We start from the raw sequence: 14031 nt of genomic DNA on the forward strand, positions 1-14031 counted from the left end.
TCCTCAACGTAAGCAGCAGATTTCTCAATGCGAGTGGTCGCGACCTGCCTTAACTTCCACTTTGATAATTCTCCCCGGAAGGAGGTCTAGCGCATGTTTAACGTTGGTGAGCCGCTCAATAGAAAAAACTCCTCTCTGCGTCACTTTCTGAAGTTTGCAGATGCAGCACAGAGTGCTGATTAGTCAAAGCTCCGCGAACTCAACTGGCAGAGCTGAATTCTTCCCCCACCCCTTCTCAATACATAAAAAGTGAAAGGGTTGTGCTTTTTCGGTGCAACAGGGGCGATGAGGGAAGATGCACTGCCTTATGGACTAAGAAAGGCCCAGCTGTATTGATCATGAAATTTGGTGAACAACACGCAGATTTCAACTTTAATGGGGGTGTTTGATCGAATCTTGTTTAAATGCACTGAACAAAAATGTTATAAAATATATTTTTTTATAAAAGGATGTCTCGTATGAACAATATGGTAAATAACTTAGTGCAAAAAATAAATCTAATTTCTAAGACAGCAACTTGTGAAATTCTACCATCAGTTCTTACTTCCAGCTCATTAGTTTCTTTCCTATTGGTAGATTTGATTTTCTTTGTGGAAGTTCAAAGCTGAGAACTCTGATTAAAGTGTATCAGATCCAGCATTTTTGTGAGATCATCCTTTTTGAGGACTAAGAGTTAGCCACGGGCTGGGTGAGCTCATCGTCATGGTCTTCGCTTTTGGTTGTCTTTGTCTCTAACCATTCTTGGTAAAAGTAATCCTTAATTGCCAAAATCTGGCTCTGTAGTTTTTGGGCATGCTAAATATTTTCTGTGGTCAATGCTGCACAAATGAGCGTATTCAGTGATGAAGTATCATGCAGACTACTAATGTAGAGAACAACAAACTGGCCAATGGGAGCACTAGAACAACATTATTGCATTTAGTTAATGGTGAGCTGATTGGAAAGCATCTAACCTGCTTACTAAGTCCTTTCCCAGGATCATTTTGTTCTGTTTGCCTACTGAATTCATTCAATTTAGTATAAACTTTTAATTACATGAGACAATGGTTCTCATGATCTAATGAATAGGCAAGTCATGTTACTGCTGAAGATTATGTCCTTTGCAAATGAAGGCTTGCAATCAATTCCTTTTCTACCTCTGAGAGATAGTCATATAACACTCTCTCTTGCTCAGACTTTGGTTTCAAATTTTAGATTTGAGGTCTCATTCAGTAAGCCTTATATCTGCAATTGGCTTCATACGACAATGGCTACTGTTTTAGCGACCTCTCTCATTCAAGAAACTAGGCCTCTCGCTCTTTCGTTCCTCTGTCGCCTGCCCTTTTGACTCCTGGTGGGTATGTATATTTCAGTCAGTACTCAGCATTGTTTCAGCAACTGTATGTCTCCTCAATAGTCTTCTGCTTGTTCTGAGTGTAAGAGCATCACTGCTTTAGTGAGTGTGCTTGCTCCTGTGTTTTAGCTTACTGATTCCATAAACGGTTGTCATTTGAAAATGAATTAAAATGTTTTAGTCATACCCAAGTTCAGGAGGGCCTCCGGTAAAAGATGCAATTTTTTTAACAGTGTCTGACGTCCTCACTTTCTATTGTAAATCACACAAAACGAGGCAGCATCCTGTATAGGACAGTGACATTTCACATAGCTGTAGCAGTACTTCAAGATCATCTCTAACCCACTCAACAGCTTAAGTGGCGTAGTGTATTGAATTTGAAAATTATAAATAAAACTGATGCGGAGTGGTTGGTGTGCTTAATTCTGGAACGCTATGTTTGTATGAGTCACAGTTGCAATATGTGTTTCACACATAAGTGTGTTTTTATATACTATTTGAAGTACTGGAAAACTCTGGAATGTCACTTTTTATATAAAAAGATATTCATGAATCTGGTTTATGGTACCTGCACTGCAAAACTATTGTTACAGGTAATATTAGGTGTGCATGTGGCAAATAAAGTCCTACCTGGCATTTAAATCTTGGCCACTCTTTTCTGTTGTAGAATATTGATTTGAACAAAAGTAATTTCAGCACGAATCTGTGAAAATGCATTGGTGATTCCTATGACTGTAGAGTTAATGTGTTTGCTGTGCAAGGCTTGTGCTTGAACCATTTATAAAAGATGTATATCTTATTATTGTTTACCCCCAGCTGTCGTACTATAAATGTGTTTCATTGTCTTCATTTTCTTAGCTTCAGTTAACTTTTCAACTGAATTTGAGAGCCTTTTTCTTTTTTTTCCCTAGATATCGAGAATTACACCCAGAGTCCAAACTGCCCTACACTACAAATCAGTTTTATTTGGAAGCTGCAGCTGAATATTTGAGGGCAAGTAAACCAGCAAAGATGAATGAAGTTTTATCAGAGCTGGATACTGAAGATCAGTTGATCTTCCTAAAATCTCACAAACGCTTTACCCAAGCTGCAGATCTCATGAAGAGTAAAGGAAGACATGAAGAAGCTGCCTTGATGATGCGGCAACATGGAGAGCTCTTGGAAGCAGCTAACCTCACTACTAAAACAGAGTTTCGAGTCTCGTGCCTGCTGGCAGCTGTTCGTTGTAGCGTGACAGGTTATAAGATAGTAGACAATGTTGAAAGCATTCTTGAGGAAGTCTCGGAACTGTGTTGGCAAAGACAATTCTCTGGCTACGCAGAAGCAACTCTTATTAACGGAATGCTGAAAAAGGATTGTAGGCTACTCAAAGAGGCATTTTATATATTTAATCGTGCTGGTCACAGTGCTGGCATGGTTGAAGCTCTCTTTGAATTCAGTCATTGTGAGGTTGACAGCTCAATTCTGTTAAAGATGGCAACACTCGGTTTAGATAAGCTAGTAAATTTGAGTAAAGCACTTCAGAAAGCAACCAACAATGCGGAGAAAGAAATGGTCAAACTGTGTTTTGAATTTTTTGGGATTTTACAAGTGGATCAAAACCTGTGTCAGATCCCTTTGAATGAGGGTCCAAGAATTTTACAAATTCTGTCCAGTGCTGGCACTGACTTCGGTAAAAGGAAAAAGAAAGATAGCAATTATTCCCTAGATTTAGCAGATGTGACATTTTTGCTGGGAGAACACCTCCTAAAGCGGATGTGTTGCATTGCTCAAAGAGTAATGGACCAGGAGTATCCTGATGTTTGCCTAAACTTTTTGGTTGGTCTTAATTGTAATGAGAATTGCAAAGATTTTCATCGACCTGTACTGAGGCATGAAGCAAAGTCTATTTTACAACGCAAAGAACAGTTGGCTACTATCAATGGACTGTTATTGCAAGCCATGGATGTGTTTCCAGAAGACCTGCTGTTTGAACATAAAGAAATCACAAATATTTTACCAGCAGATAAGTATTTCTTTTGCAAATCTCTTCTTGATTCATTCTTCCCTAAACATTTCCACCAGAGAATACTTTCTGAAAACATTCCAGTATGCAAAGAACTTTTGGATTTCAAAAACCAGTTCTCCATGCCTTGTAAGAAGGTGTTGAATGACTACATCAATTTCAGATTTAAGATTGAAAACGCTCGAACACGAAGGGAATCAACTGATTTGTGGTTGGAAGCAATGCATTGTTTCATTTTGTCCTCCCGATATCCTGAAAGACTTGAGAGCTTCTTTATGCATGAGGAACAAAACTATAACAAAGAATTTAAGTTGGCGGGAGAGGGAAAAAGAATAGATGGTAGATTTGGGATGTTGTTACCGAATGACCAATACAACAAGGGAGACAACAAACACATGTGCTTCATGAGGCTTCTTCAGAATTGCATAGACCAGCTGTATGTTGAAAGAAACCCAGAAAACTGTAAAAGACTTTTCTTTAGGTTCATGAATGTGCTAATCAAGAAAAGGCTTGTTCCTGGTATTGGAAATACCGTTATGCTACTGGAATTCCAATTTGTTGTCTGTTGTGCAGTTCTAATCCGCCTTCAGAAGAAACTCTCTGTTTATTTGCCAAAGAGTTACATTGCTCTTCTTCATTTTTGGGAGTTTATGTTCAGTAGAAAAAACAGAAAAACATTGATCAAAGACACATTTTCTATTTTATGGGAGTACACCCCAAAGGATGTAGCCCAGGCAGTGAAAGGGTTTCGATACCATCTCTTTTACCTTGCCAGAGTATTGTGTGGGGGAGAAGATCAGTCATTCAACGTTATTTTGGATGCTTTTAATGATCCAGATTTTATTATCTCTGGTGAAGCTGAGCGGGCAGTTGTGTTGTGCTTAACAATGCTGGTGAATATTGGTGGAGTTTTGGATAAACGAGCAACACGCCTTTTACATTGTAATTTCCTAGAAATAAAAGCGAAACTCATAGATATGAAGGAGAAATTCCCTTCCAAGGTCCCTGAAAGATTAGTTGAGGTTGTACAAAGTGTAACTGTTGCTACAGATATAGGAGAAATAGTTGAAAGCCTCCAGGAACTCCTAATATTCCGAGATGATGAACATTTGGTTGAGTGCCACTGGAGGTGGGATTCTAACTATGGCAAAGGTGCTGTAAGGGGCATCTTCTTTGAGAAGCTTCAACAACGGGTCGAATGTCATCTGGATACTCCAGAGTCGATTGAGGAACCTTATATGGAACATGAGAAATACTCATATGTAGAAGAGAAAGAAGATCTGTTAGCAGCAATTGCCTCTCAGGTGCACCAGAAAGCATGTGTTTTACGAAAATTGGGACATATTTTTCTTCTCGTCTACTTTTGTATGAAGTTAAAGAGAAGAGCATTGTTTTCAAAATTAGAACTACAAGGCAATGAGGATGGCAAGTTGGTACCCTCCAACTTTAAAAAAGCTGATGTTGACCAAACACAGTGCGACATTTGCGGGGTAAAATTTCTACACAACCCTCAAAATTACTTTGGCCAATCTAGGGATGATGCTCATGAAGTTGTGACACCGACAAGCACTGACCTAGAAATGTTCCATGATATAAATCCAGTGGAAAATAGCGTTTCTTACTTCAACCATATTGTTATGGATGATCATAGAACAAAGTTAGCTGCCTACCGTAGATACCTTGATTTTTTTAAACTGAAAGTGGACCCATTTCTACGACAAGGAAATGATGTAATGCAAACCATTGAGCTCATTTCTAAGGATCATCTTGCATCAAAGGAGCATTCACATGTGGTTCAGGAAAAAATCCAGAACTCTAGTAAGAGAATTGCTGATACAGTTGAAGATGTGTATAAGAAAAAGTGTTGGGCTGATGGTAAGAAAGTTAAAACTTATTTTTTTTAGACCTTGCATTTATATAATGAAATAACTTATTGTAACATTTGTAATTACTGTATGAAACTTGAAATAACCGTATTCCTTTAAATGATAAACTATAATCAAGCCAATGTAGATATTTCTCTCAATTTCTCAGCATATCATGTGAAGCAAAAGAGACTTATTTTTACTTCTAGATTATTGTTATGAATAAAAGCTACATTCATTTAATATCCAATTATATGCATACCCAGGGTTGAATTGACTGGGGCATGATTCATGGTTCCAGGTGCCAACCTGAGGTCTCAACCCAGCTCCAGGTTATTAACTACTTTGTGGCTTGTTCCCCTGCTAGAGAATAATGTATGTGTGAAGTAGCATTTTGGCTAGTATCTACAGCCAGTCGCATTTTGGCACCATCCCACAAGTACCCATTAAATGGAAAAATCTTCACTCTGGAGACTTTATTAGGCAGAGCTTAGAAGGGGGACTAGTACTATTTAAAATCTTTTAAACGAAGTCAGGATGAAATATTATATCTCTGTTGAACCAATATAATATCTACGATTTTTATACTTTTACACCGGTTGCAGTTAATTAAATAAAAAATGATCATAATTAACTGATAGTATGCTGGCGTTTAAAAATTGGTGGCGCATATAAATTCAATTTTTTTTAAAAATGTCTTTGTAATTGTTTGTAACAGTAATGTAATGTTATGGGATGGTTCAGTAGCATCCTATGCATTGTATAGACAGAGTAGTGTGGCTCACTGGTTAGAGGCGGCATACCCGGGAGCAGAAGTTGGCCCGGGACCAGGGTTCAATTCCCGACGCGGCAGGGTCGTGGACTTGGGTCAGCGGACTCGATAATTCTCGCCTCCGTGCTTACTCTAATCAGGGGTTCCACTCGGCAACTCTGGGCATTAGCTTGCCTAATCTCCACAACGGCCCCATCAATTCCGGGGATGCCTGGCTCCACCTTGGAGACTCCCAGCAGGGACCATCCCACAGGGAAAGCCAGGACGGGTTCCCCAGAGTTATACAGCGCCAGGAAACCTACGAACGGGTAGCAGTGTGCTTTACAAGCTCAAATACATTTACATTTACATTTTCTTCAAGTGCCATGATGCTGTGTCAGCCGACTCGGGGCTGAGACAGCGGGGTCCCGGGCGGGTCGATTCCAATAGCGGCCATCTTTGATTGGGGAAGCGTCACCACGTACCCTAGCGGACAGCATTAAAAGGGAGGACATGCCTCCGCGCAGCAGACGCGCCGAATCGTGCCAGAGTCCTGCCCGTCTGCGCCCGTCCGCGACAGGGACGTGGCAGTGGCCAATCACTATGCCGAGCCTAATACACATTCCCTACTCGGGTATGATAAAAGAACCTTACTTAATTTAAGGCAACAGCATTGTGGTTTCCATCATGCTATCCCCTCTGACCTTACTACTCGTACCTTCCCGTGTATGCCCTGTAAATCCGACCAGACAGAAAGCACCTCTATGAATCATTGCCCTCTTCTAAGCAGCACTGTACGGGCCCCAACCTCTAACAGAAACATTTCCATCAAAGCAGGCCTCATTAACTGCCGCTCTCGTGTGAAACATTCGTTGGATATAGCTCAATCCCTCTCAGACAATAATTGGGATATTCTCTTTCTCACGGAGACATGGTTAGGAGAGGAAACTAATCCCGCCCTGTCCCTAGCCATTCCCCCTGAGTATCACATTCTCTGCGCGAACAGGCAAAGCCCTTACCGTGGCGGAGGAATCGCCATTATTTTTAGATCACAATGGACCATCTCTTCTTTCTCTTATAATCAAATAGAATCCATAGAAGCACTTCCTTTCTGTATCCATCTAGCAGCCAACACTACTCTTACAGGTTTATTAGTATACCGCCCCCCTAAGTCAAAGGTTTCTTTCCTTCCAGACTTCTTGGACTTTGTTCTCCAGGCTAGCGCTTGCTATGCCAACTTCACTCTACTTGGAGATCTTAATCTCCATGTGGAGGACACCTCTGACCCCATAAGTTCTGATTTCCTCACCACACTTTCAGATGGTGGACTAACCCCTTTGATCTCCTGTCCTACCCATAAAGCAGGTCATACCCTTGACCTCATGCTCTAACTTTACAGATCTTACAACTAGTAACCCTTATCCTGTGATCTGGTCCGACCACTTTTTTATTCCATTTTCTATAACTTTCTCTCATCTAGTAAGACCACAAGTATCAGCTAAAACCTCTAGTCGTAATTGGAGTAAGATCTCTCCAGATAGCCTAGGAGTAGAATTGGCCTCAACCACTCCCCGGGATGCCATCGATTTAGATTCCAGGCTGAATAACTTCAATGACTGGATCTCATCCGCTATAGATTCTATTGCCCCTATCAGGCTTATCAAAACATTCCGTTCTATCCCCTCCTCTCCTTGGTATTCTGATGAACTACGAAAGTGTAAGTCCACCTGTAAACGCCTGGAGAGACGTTGGAGACAATCTTACTCGCCAGACAGTAAACAAAAATACAAATTAGCGCTAAAAAATTATAGGAAAAAGATTATTGATCATAAAAGACAGTTTCTAGAGGATAAAATTAATAGAGCTCAAGGTTCTGCGAGAGAAATCTTCAATACTGTCAGATCTTTCACAAACCCCCTGGCCCTCCAACGACAGCCCCCGGATTCACAATCCCTCTGTAATCGTTTATCAGACTTTTTTGAGGAAAAAATTGCCACCATTTATGATTCCTTTCCCTGTAATAACAGCACCGCTCTTATTGACAACCCATTAGCACACTCAAAACCCTGCCTCGAACCTTCCCAAATCTTTTCGGATTTTGAAGAGATATCTCTCGATCTTTCTTTAGCAGAACTAGCAAAATGTAAATCCGGCTCGCCAACTGACCCTTGGCCGGCTAAACAATATAAAGCCTTGGCTCCAATCCTCAATCCAGTTCTGAACAGTATCTGGAACGACTCATTAAGTACTGGTATTTTCCCTGACTCGTGGAAACATGCACGTATTGTCCCCATCTTGAAAAAGGCCAACGCTGACCCTAATGAGCCAGCCAATTATAGGCCTATTTCCTTGCTGCCAGCACCAGCCAAGGTACTGGAAAAACTAGTACAACAGCAGCTGGCAAACTTCTTGGAAAAGCATGGGTCATTCCACAACTCCCAACATGGCTTCAGACGAGGATATAGCACGGAATCGGCACTAATTGAGATGGCTGATGCGGTTCGATGGAAACTTGATGCAGGATCGAGGGCGGTGTTGGTGCTGCTGGATTTATCAGCAGCATTCAACACCGTCTCTCATCCTGTCCTCCTCGAGCGACTACATTCCAAAGGCATCCAAGGCCAGGCCCTGAAATGGGTATCCTCTTTTTTTATCCAACCGTTCACAGACAGTGTACACTCCTCCTTTTTCCTCAGAAAACCGTCCACTCAAGTGGGGAGTCCCTCAGGGCTCCTCTTTGAGCCCCCTTCTTTTTAATGTTTATTTCTCCCCCTTGGCCGAGCTGATTGATCAGTCTGCAATCAAAGCCACCTCATATGCGGATGACATCCAACTGCTATTTTCCTATGATACCATCTCTGTGTCCACATTTAATCCTTTAAAAAACTGCTTACGAAAAGTTGCTCATTGGATGAATAAGAACTGTCTCCGACTTAATGCTGGAAAGACAGAGGTCCTTTTTTTCCACCAATCATCTCCCCTTGATTCCAACCTGTGGTGGCCACATGACCTGAGCACTCCTCCCATCCCCAAAGAGTCTGTAAAAAATCTAGGAGTTAGATGGGACTCCACCCTCTCCTTCCACACCCAAGTCCAAACAGTCTCGGCCGCCTGTTTTTCTAAAATAAGGATGGTCAAGAAACGTATTAATTTTTTACCCAGTAACACAAGGAAAACAATTGTCCAAGCTTTGATTACATCGCATCTGGACTATGCCAATGGTCTGTATGCCGGACTTGCTGCAGGCCTCTGCCACCGGCTTCAAACAGTACAGAACGCGGCAGTCCGACTAGTGTGTGGGATTTCCCTTCGGGAACATATCGCCCCACACCGCCGATCACTCCACTGGCTACCGATACAAAAAAGAGTGGAATTCAAAGCCCTTACATTGACTCATAGGGCAATCAAGGGTAAGGGCTCTGCATACCTTTCCTCCAGCTTACACCCCTATAAAACCATCAGACTCCTGCGATCTAGTTCTAAAAATCTCCTGACCACTCCGCGATTTAAAAAGACTTGATCAGGAGGAAAAACTTTCCAAATATGCGCCCCTTCCCTCTGGAATAAACTCCCGCAGGCCATCCGCTCAATCCAGGAAGAACTTCCTTTCCGTAAGGCATTAAAAACATACCTGTTCTGCTAATACTCATGGAGAAAGAACTATCCCACCCTCTGAAGCGCCGGGACACCCCGCTGGGGTAGCTGTGTGCTATAGAAGAGACACAAAATAAATAAATAAAATTTGCTACCTCCAGTGTTGAAATGTTACTTCCATTTCGTAATGTTCCCTAAAAGTCCTTTTAATGTTGGAGGTTCATGGTTACATTTTAGAATGGCTTGGTCAACCAACATTGATTAAAAACAAGAACGTGAACCAATGGTTTATGAATGTTATGCTGCCAACCTTTCCGATAGAGCACATTGGGTACAGTGAGTCATCAAAGCAGGCATCATTGTACCACATGTTTACCTTAATGCTCTGAAAGCAGTCATTCTGTATCTATTTGAGAAGAAGTAATTTAGATGTGTTATGTTGAATAAAGGTAGTGTATTTTGACTGGTGCAATAAGATGAAATACATGTGGTGTCACTTTTGGAAAAAAGACATACACTGTGAAATCTATGTATGCATTCACAGTTTTGTTTGGCTGAAATAAGAGCTCATTTCAGAGTGGTTTAGTCTGTATTATCTGTCTCTTCTTGAATTAACCCCCCACCCCCCTTCCCCTATCCAAGTGTTCGCTTTTTTGGCATGTGCTACTTTGGTGACATTTTTGGGGAGTGTGAAATGTCATGGTGCACCTGTCTGTACTTTTTTGCTTTCTAGAGACAGATTCTGAAAACTGGGTCTGTTTTCAGGGACAGAAATACGAATGTCCCTAAAGTGCATGGGGAATATTAGTCACTGATTTGGTTTCTGAGACAACTGTTGTTTTCCAGTACTGAATAGAATTCATTTCAGCAAGGAGAATTCACTGACTGAATGGGTGCAGCAGCTCAAATGTAATAACCTTTGAAGGAGGGTAAAGGTTGTGTTTGCGTTTGCCAGTTATACATCCATTCGCCTGACTGACATTAAACTGTTAGTCATACTGTAGTAATTAAATCCATGACATCGTGGAAGTTGATGTGTGTACAAGTTTAATCGACACAAGTGCAGCACAGCAGCCAGCTTCAGCAACTGCCTAATATGACATTCAAATACACGTTCCATTTAGAACATCACAGTGGAACCATACAATGGAACCAACAGGAAACATTCCAAAAAGACTAGAACACTACATTATCCCCTCCCTTTATAAAGGAAAATAAAACAAGAAAAGAACCAAAAAGAAACAGAAGTGAAAACCAAGGAAAATAACACTAAACATAATCAGCGAAATCTTGCAGGAACACGACCTTGTCGAGTGCTTCTGCGCAAACCACCATTTGAACATTGCTCAACATTACCAGGAGATGGAAACCTCGTTGAGCCGGAATTACAAGAACATGAAGAATCTTTTTGGTGAACAACATCAGGAGAGGTAGAATCTACACAGGACATTTGCTAACTCTTACAACCCTGGAAACATTCCACCAATTCTTAAGATTCACTCTTATAGCATTTCCACAAATCTTGTCGACAGTGAAAATCTCTGAGAATTTAGAACCACCTTTACTTCTATGAGTAGGTATCTTGATACGAACCTTATCCCCAACGTCAAAAGGTTGTAAAATGGCTCTTTTCCTAGAATTAAACAGCATTTTCTGTTTGTCTTGAGCCTGAGAAACATTGTGTCTCACTACGTCATCCACATTTCCTAAAGAATTAGTTTTCACCCATTGTGACATCCACCCAGGACAAACTTTGGAACATGGTTTCCTCCCGCGAAGAAGCTCATAAGGAGAAACTTTAGTTGAAGAGTGGGGTGTAGTACAATAGAACCATAACATGGACCTGACAGCATTTTGGACATTACATTTCTGAGACAGAGCCCATTGCACACAGTTGTACAACACCCTGGTCATGCGCTCGATCAAACCATTTGTTTGAGGATGATAGAGGGCACTTCTAGAGTGACTAATGCTACCTTGACTTAAAAACAGACAGATATCACGACTCACAAACTGCACCCCATTATCACTCACTGTAGAGGAGGGGAAACCATCAAGTAAAAACAAATCTTTGAGGAAATCAATCACATTCTTAGAGTTTGGCTCACCAATGAACCGAATCTCTGGCCATTTAGAGTAATAATCGATGGCAACAATAGCAAACCTAGAGGAAGAAGGTAAAGCATAAAACGGACCAACCAAATCAATTCCGATTTTCTCCCAGGGTCTAGAAGGAAAAGGAATTGGTTGAAGAGGTGGAGAACGTATTTTTAAACTCTTCTCAGCACTTAAACATACCACACATTCATCAATGACCAAATCGATTTCCTTATCCATTTGCGGCCACCAAAAATGCTCACGGACCCTTCTCTTGGTTAAAGGTTTTCCCAAATGGCCTTCATGTGCACCCTTCACAAATCTAGTTCTGAGAGCTTCCGGAGGAATCAATCTATCACCTCGAACTAAAATTCCTCCTTCAATGGAAAGCTCATGTGCAACCTTCACGAAAGTTTGCAGAGAATAATGAACATTATTCTCCCTTGGCCATCCATTCTTAATACAATTAGTGACTTCACACAGAAGCACATCCTTTGTGTGTTCCTCTCTCCATTCTGCCTCACTGATAGCACACATTTCATCCAAACCCAGGTACGCAACGATCTATCCTCAACATCATAATCGTCCACACCATCAATTCCAGACTCAGAAACCAATGGATTCCTTGAAAAATAGTCCGCCCTAACATTTTCCTTTCCTGGAATATACACAATGTCAAAATCATATTGTAAAAGTTTAGTGGAAAGGCGGGCAATCCTGGGGGTATGCTCCTTCACCTTGTCACCAGAGATTATAGAAACCAACGGGCTATGATCAGTTCTCAACTGGAAATGTTTACCCCAAATGTAAGAGTTAAACTTCTTAATAGCCCACCAACAAGCCAAGAGCTCTCTCTCAATAACAGCAAAATTAAATTCAGCTCCACGCAACACTCTCGAGGCGTAACCCAAAGTCTGCTCTGAACCATTAACCCTTTGTGTGAGAACTGCTCCCAAGTCTACCCCACTAGCATCCACAGTGATAGTGCACACAGCATTTGGAACAAATGGCTTGAGGATTTTTAAACCAACAAGTTGCTCCTTAATCCAATTGAAGACAGAATCACACTTTTCATCCCGAAAAAACATTACATCCCTTTTTAGCATATTGGAAAGGGGTTGAACTCTTGACGCATAATCAGGAATAAAACGTGAATAAAATTCACATAAACCAATAAAAGATTTAAGCCCGACTTTATCTTTAGGAGGAGAACTGTCCACAATAGCTTTAACTAAACCAGGACTTGGTTCCACACCTTGCTCAGAAAGAACATGACCCAAATATTCCACTTTGCGAGCCTTAAAAACACACTTTTCTCTTTTTAAAACCACTCCACCATCACGCAAAGCTTCCATGACTCTAAACATAATGTGATCATGCATTTCACACGTTGGACTATGAATCAGGACATCGTCCTGAAAGACAACCACACCCTTAATATTTTTCAACAGATTAGACATAATCCTTTGAGAGACCGCAGCCGCAGAGGCCAAACCAAATGGCATGCGACAGTATTGAAAGGACCCAATAGGAGAAATGAAAGCTGCGAGGTGTCTTGACGAAGGATCCAAAACTACTTGATGGTAAGCTGATGCCAAATCTAGTTTACTAAACCATTTTGAACCGTTTATCATGGACAACATATCAGGAATTTTAGGCAGAGGATGTGAGTCCACCCAGATGTTTTTATTTAAACAACGCAAATCCACACAAACGCTAAGATCGCCATTTTTCTTTTTTGCGACAACCAGGGGAGAAAGCCAAAGAGAAGACTTAATTGGCTCAATGATCCCCTTCTTACACAGGCCATTAAGTTCTTCTTCCAGCTGATCCCTAACACTAAATGGCACATTCCTCAATCTATGCTTAATAGGAATAGCATTATCTTTGACTCTAATGGTATGCATGAACCCCTTCACTTCTCCAAGTTCGTCACTGAACACACTCGGAAAGCACTCCACCAATTTTTCCACAAAATCGTCAGTTTGTACAACAAAAATAGGGTCCTTAGTTCCTGGCCTAAGTACCATTTTGAATAAGCCCTGATGGAACCATCTGAGAATGTTCAATCCCTTGATCGCAACATAAATTTTGCCAAAAATTTTACTTCCTCTAAACTCTAATGTGTCCTCAAAGTAATCAGCTAACTCAATTCTTCTGCCTTCATAAGACACAGGAGACCTATCAAGAGGTTGTAAATCCCTTGAACCCCAAACCTCACTAAAAAGCTCCTGAGTCACCATGGTTATCCGTGCACCAGAGTCAACAAGTAGACAGACAACTTTATCACCAATGCCTATATCGGTATACGGATCAACACACTCTGTAGATAAATTAGAACCATCCTGCAAATCTCCCACGACCACAACCATATCTCTCAAATCAT

General features: G+C 41.2%; 1 protein-coding gene across 2 annotated transcripts in view; it reads left to right on the forward strand.

The window, feature by feature from the left end:
• Nucleotides 1-14031, forward strand: part of TRANK1 (tetratricopeptide repeat and ankyrin repeat containing 1) — a 1265441-nt gene that overhangs the window by 1120416 nt on the left and 130994 nt on the right. For both annotated transcript variants that reach the window (XM_078688288.1, XM_078688286.1), the window contains one exon: nt 2245-5213. In XM_078688288.1, the coding sequence (XP_078544414.1) occupies nt 2245-5213 (2969 nt within the window). The remainder of the gene's footprint in view (nt 1-2244; nt 5214-14031) is intronic.

This window comes from Lissotriton helveticus, chromosome 4_1, assembly GCF_964261635.1.
Source record: "Lissotriton helveticus chromosome 4_1, aLisHel1.1, whole genome shotgun sequence".
NCBI classification, from domain to species: domain Eukaryota; kingdom Metazoa; phylum Chordata; class Amphibia; order Caudata; family Salamandridae; genus Lissotriton; species Lissotriton helveticus.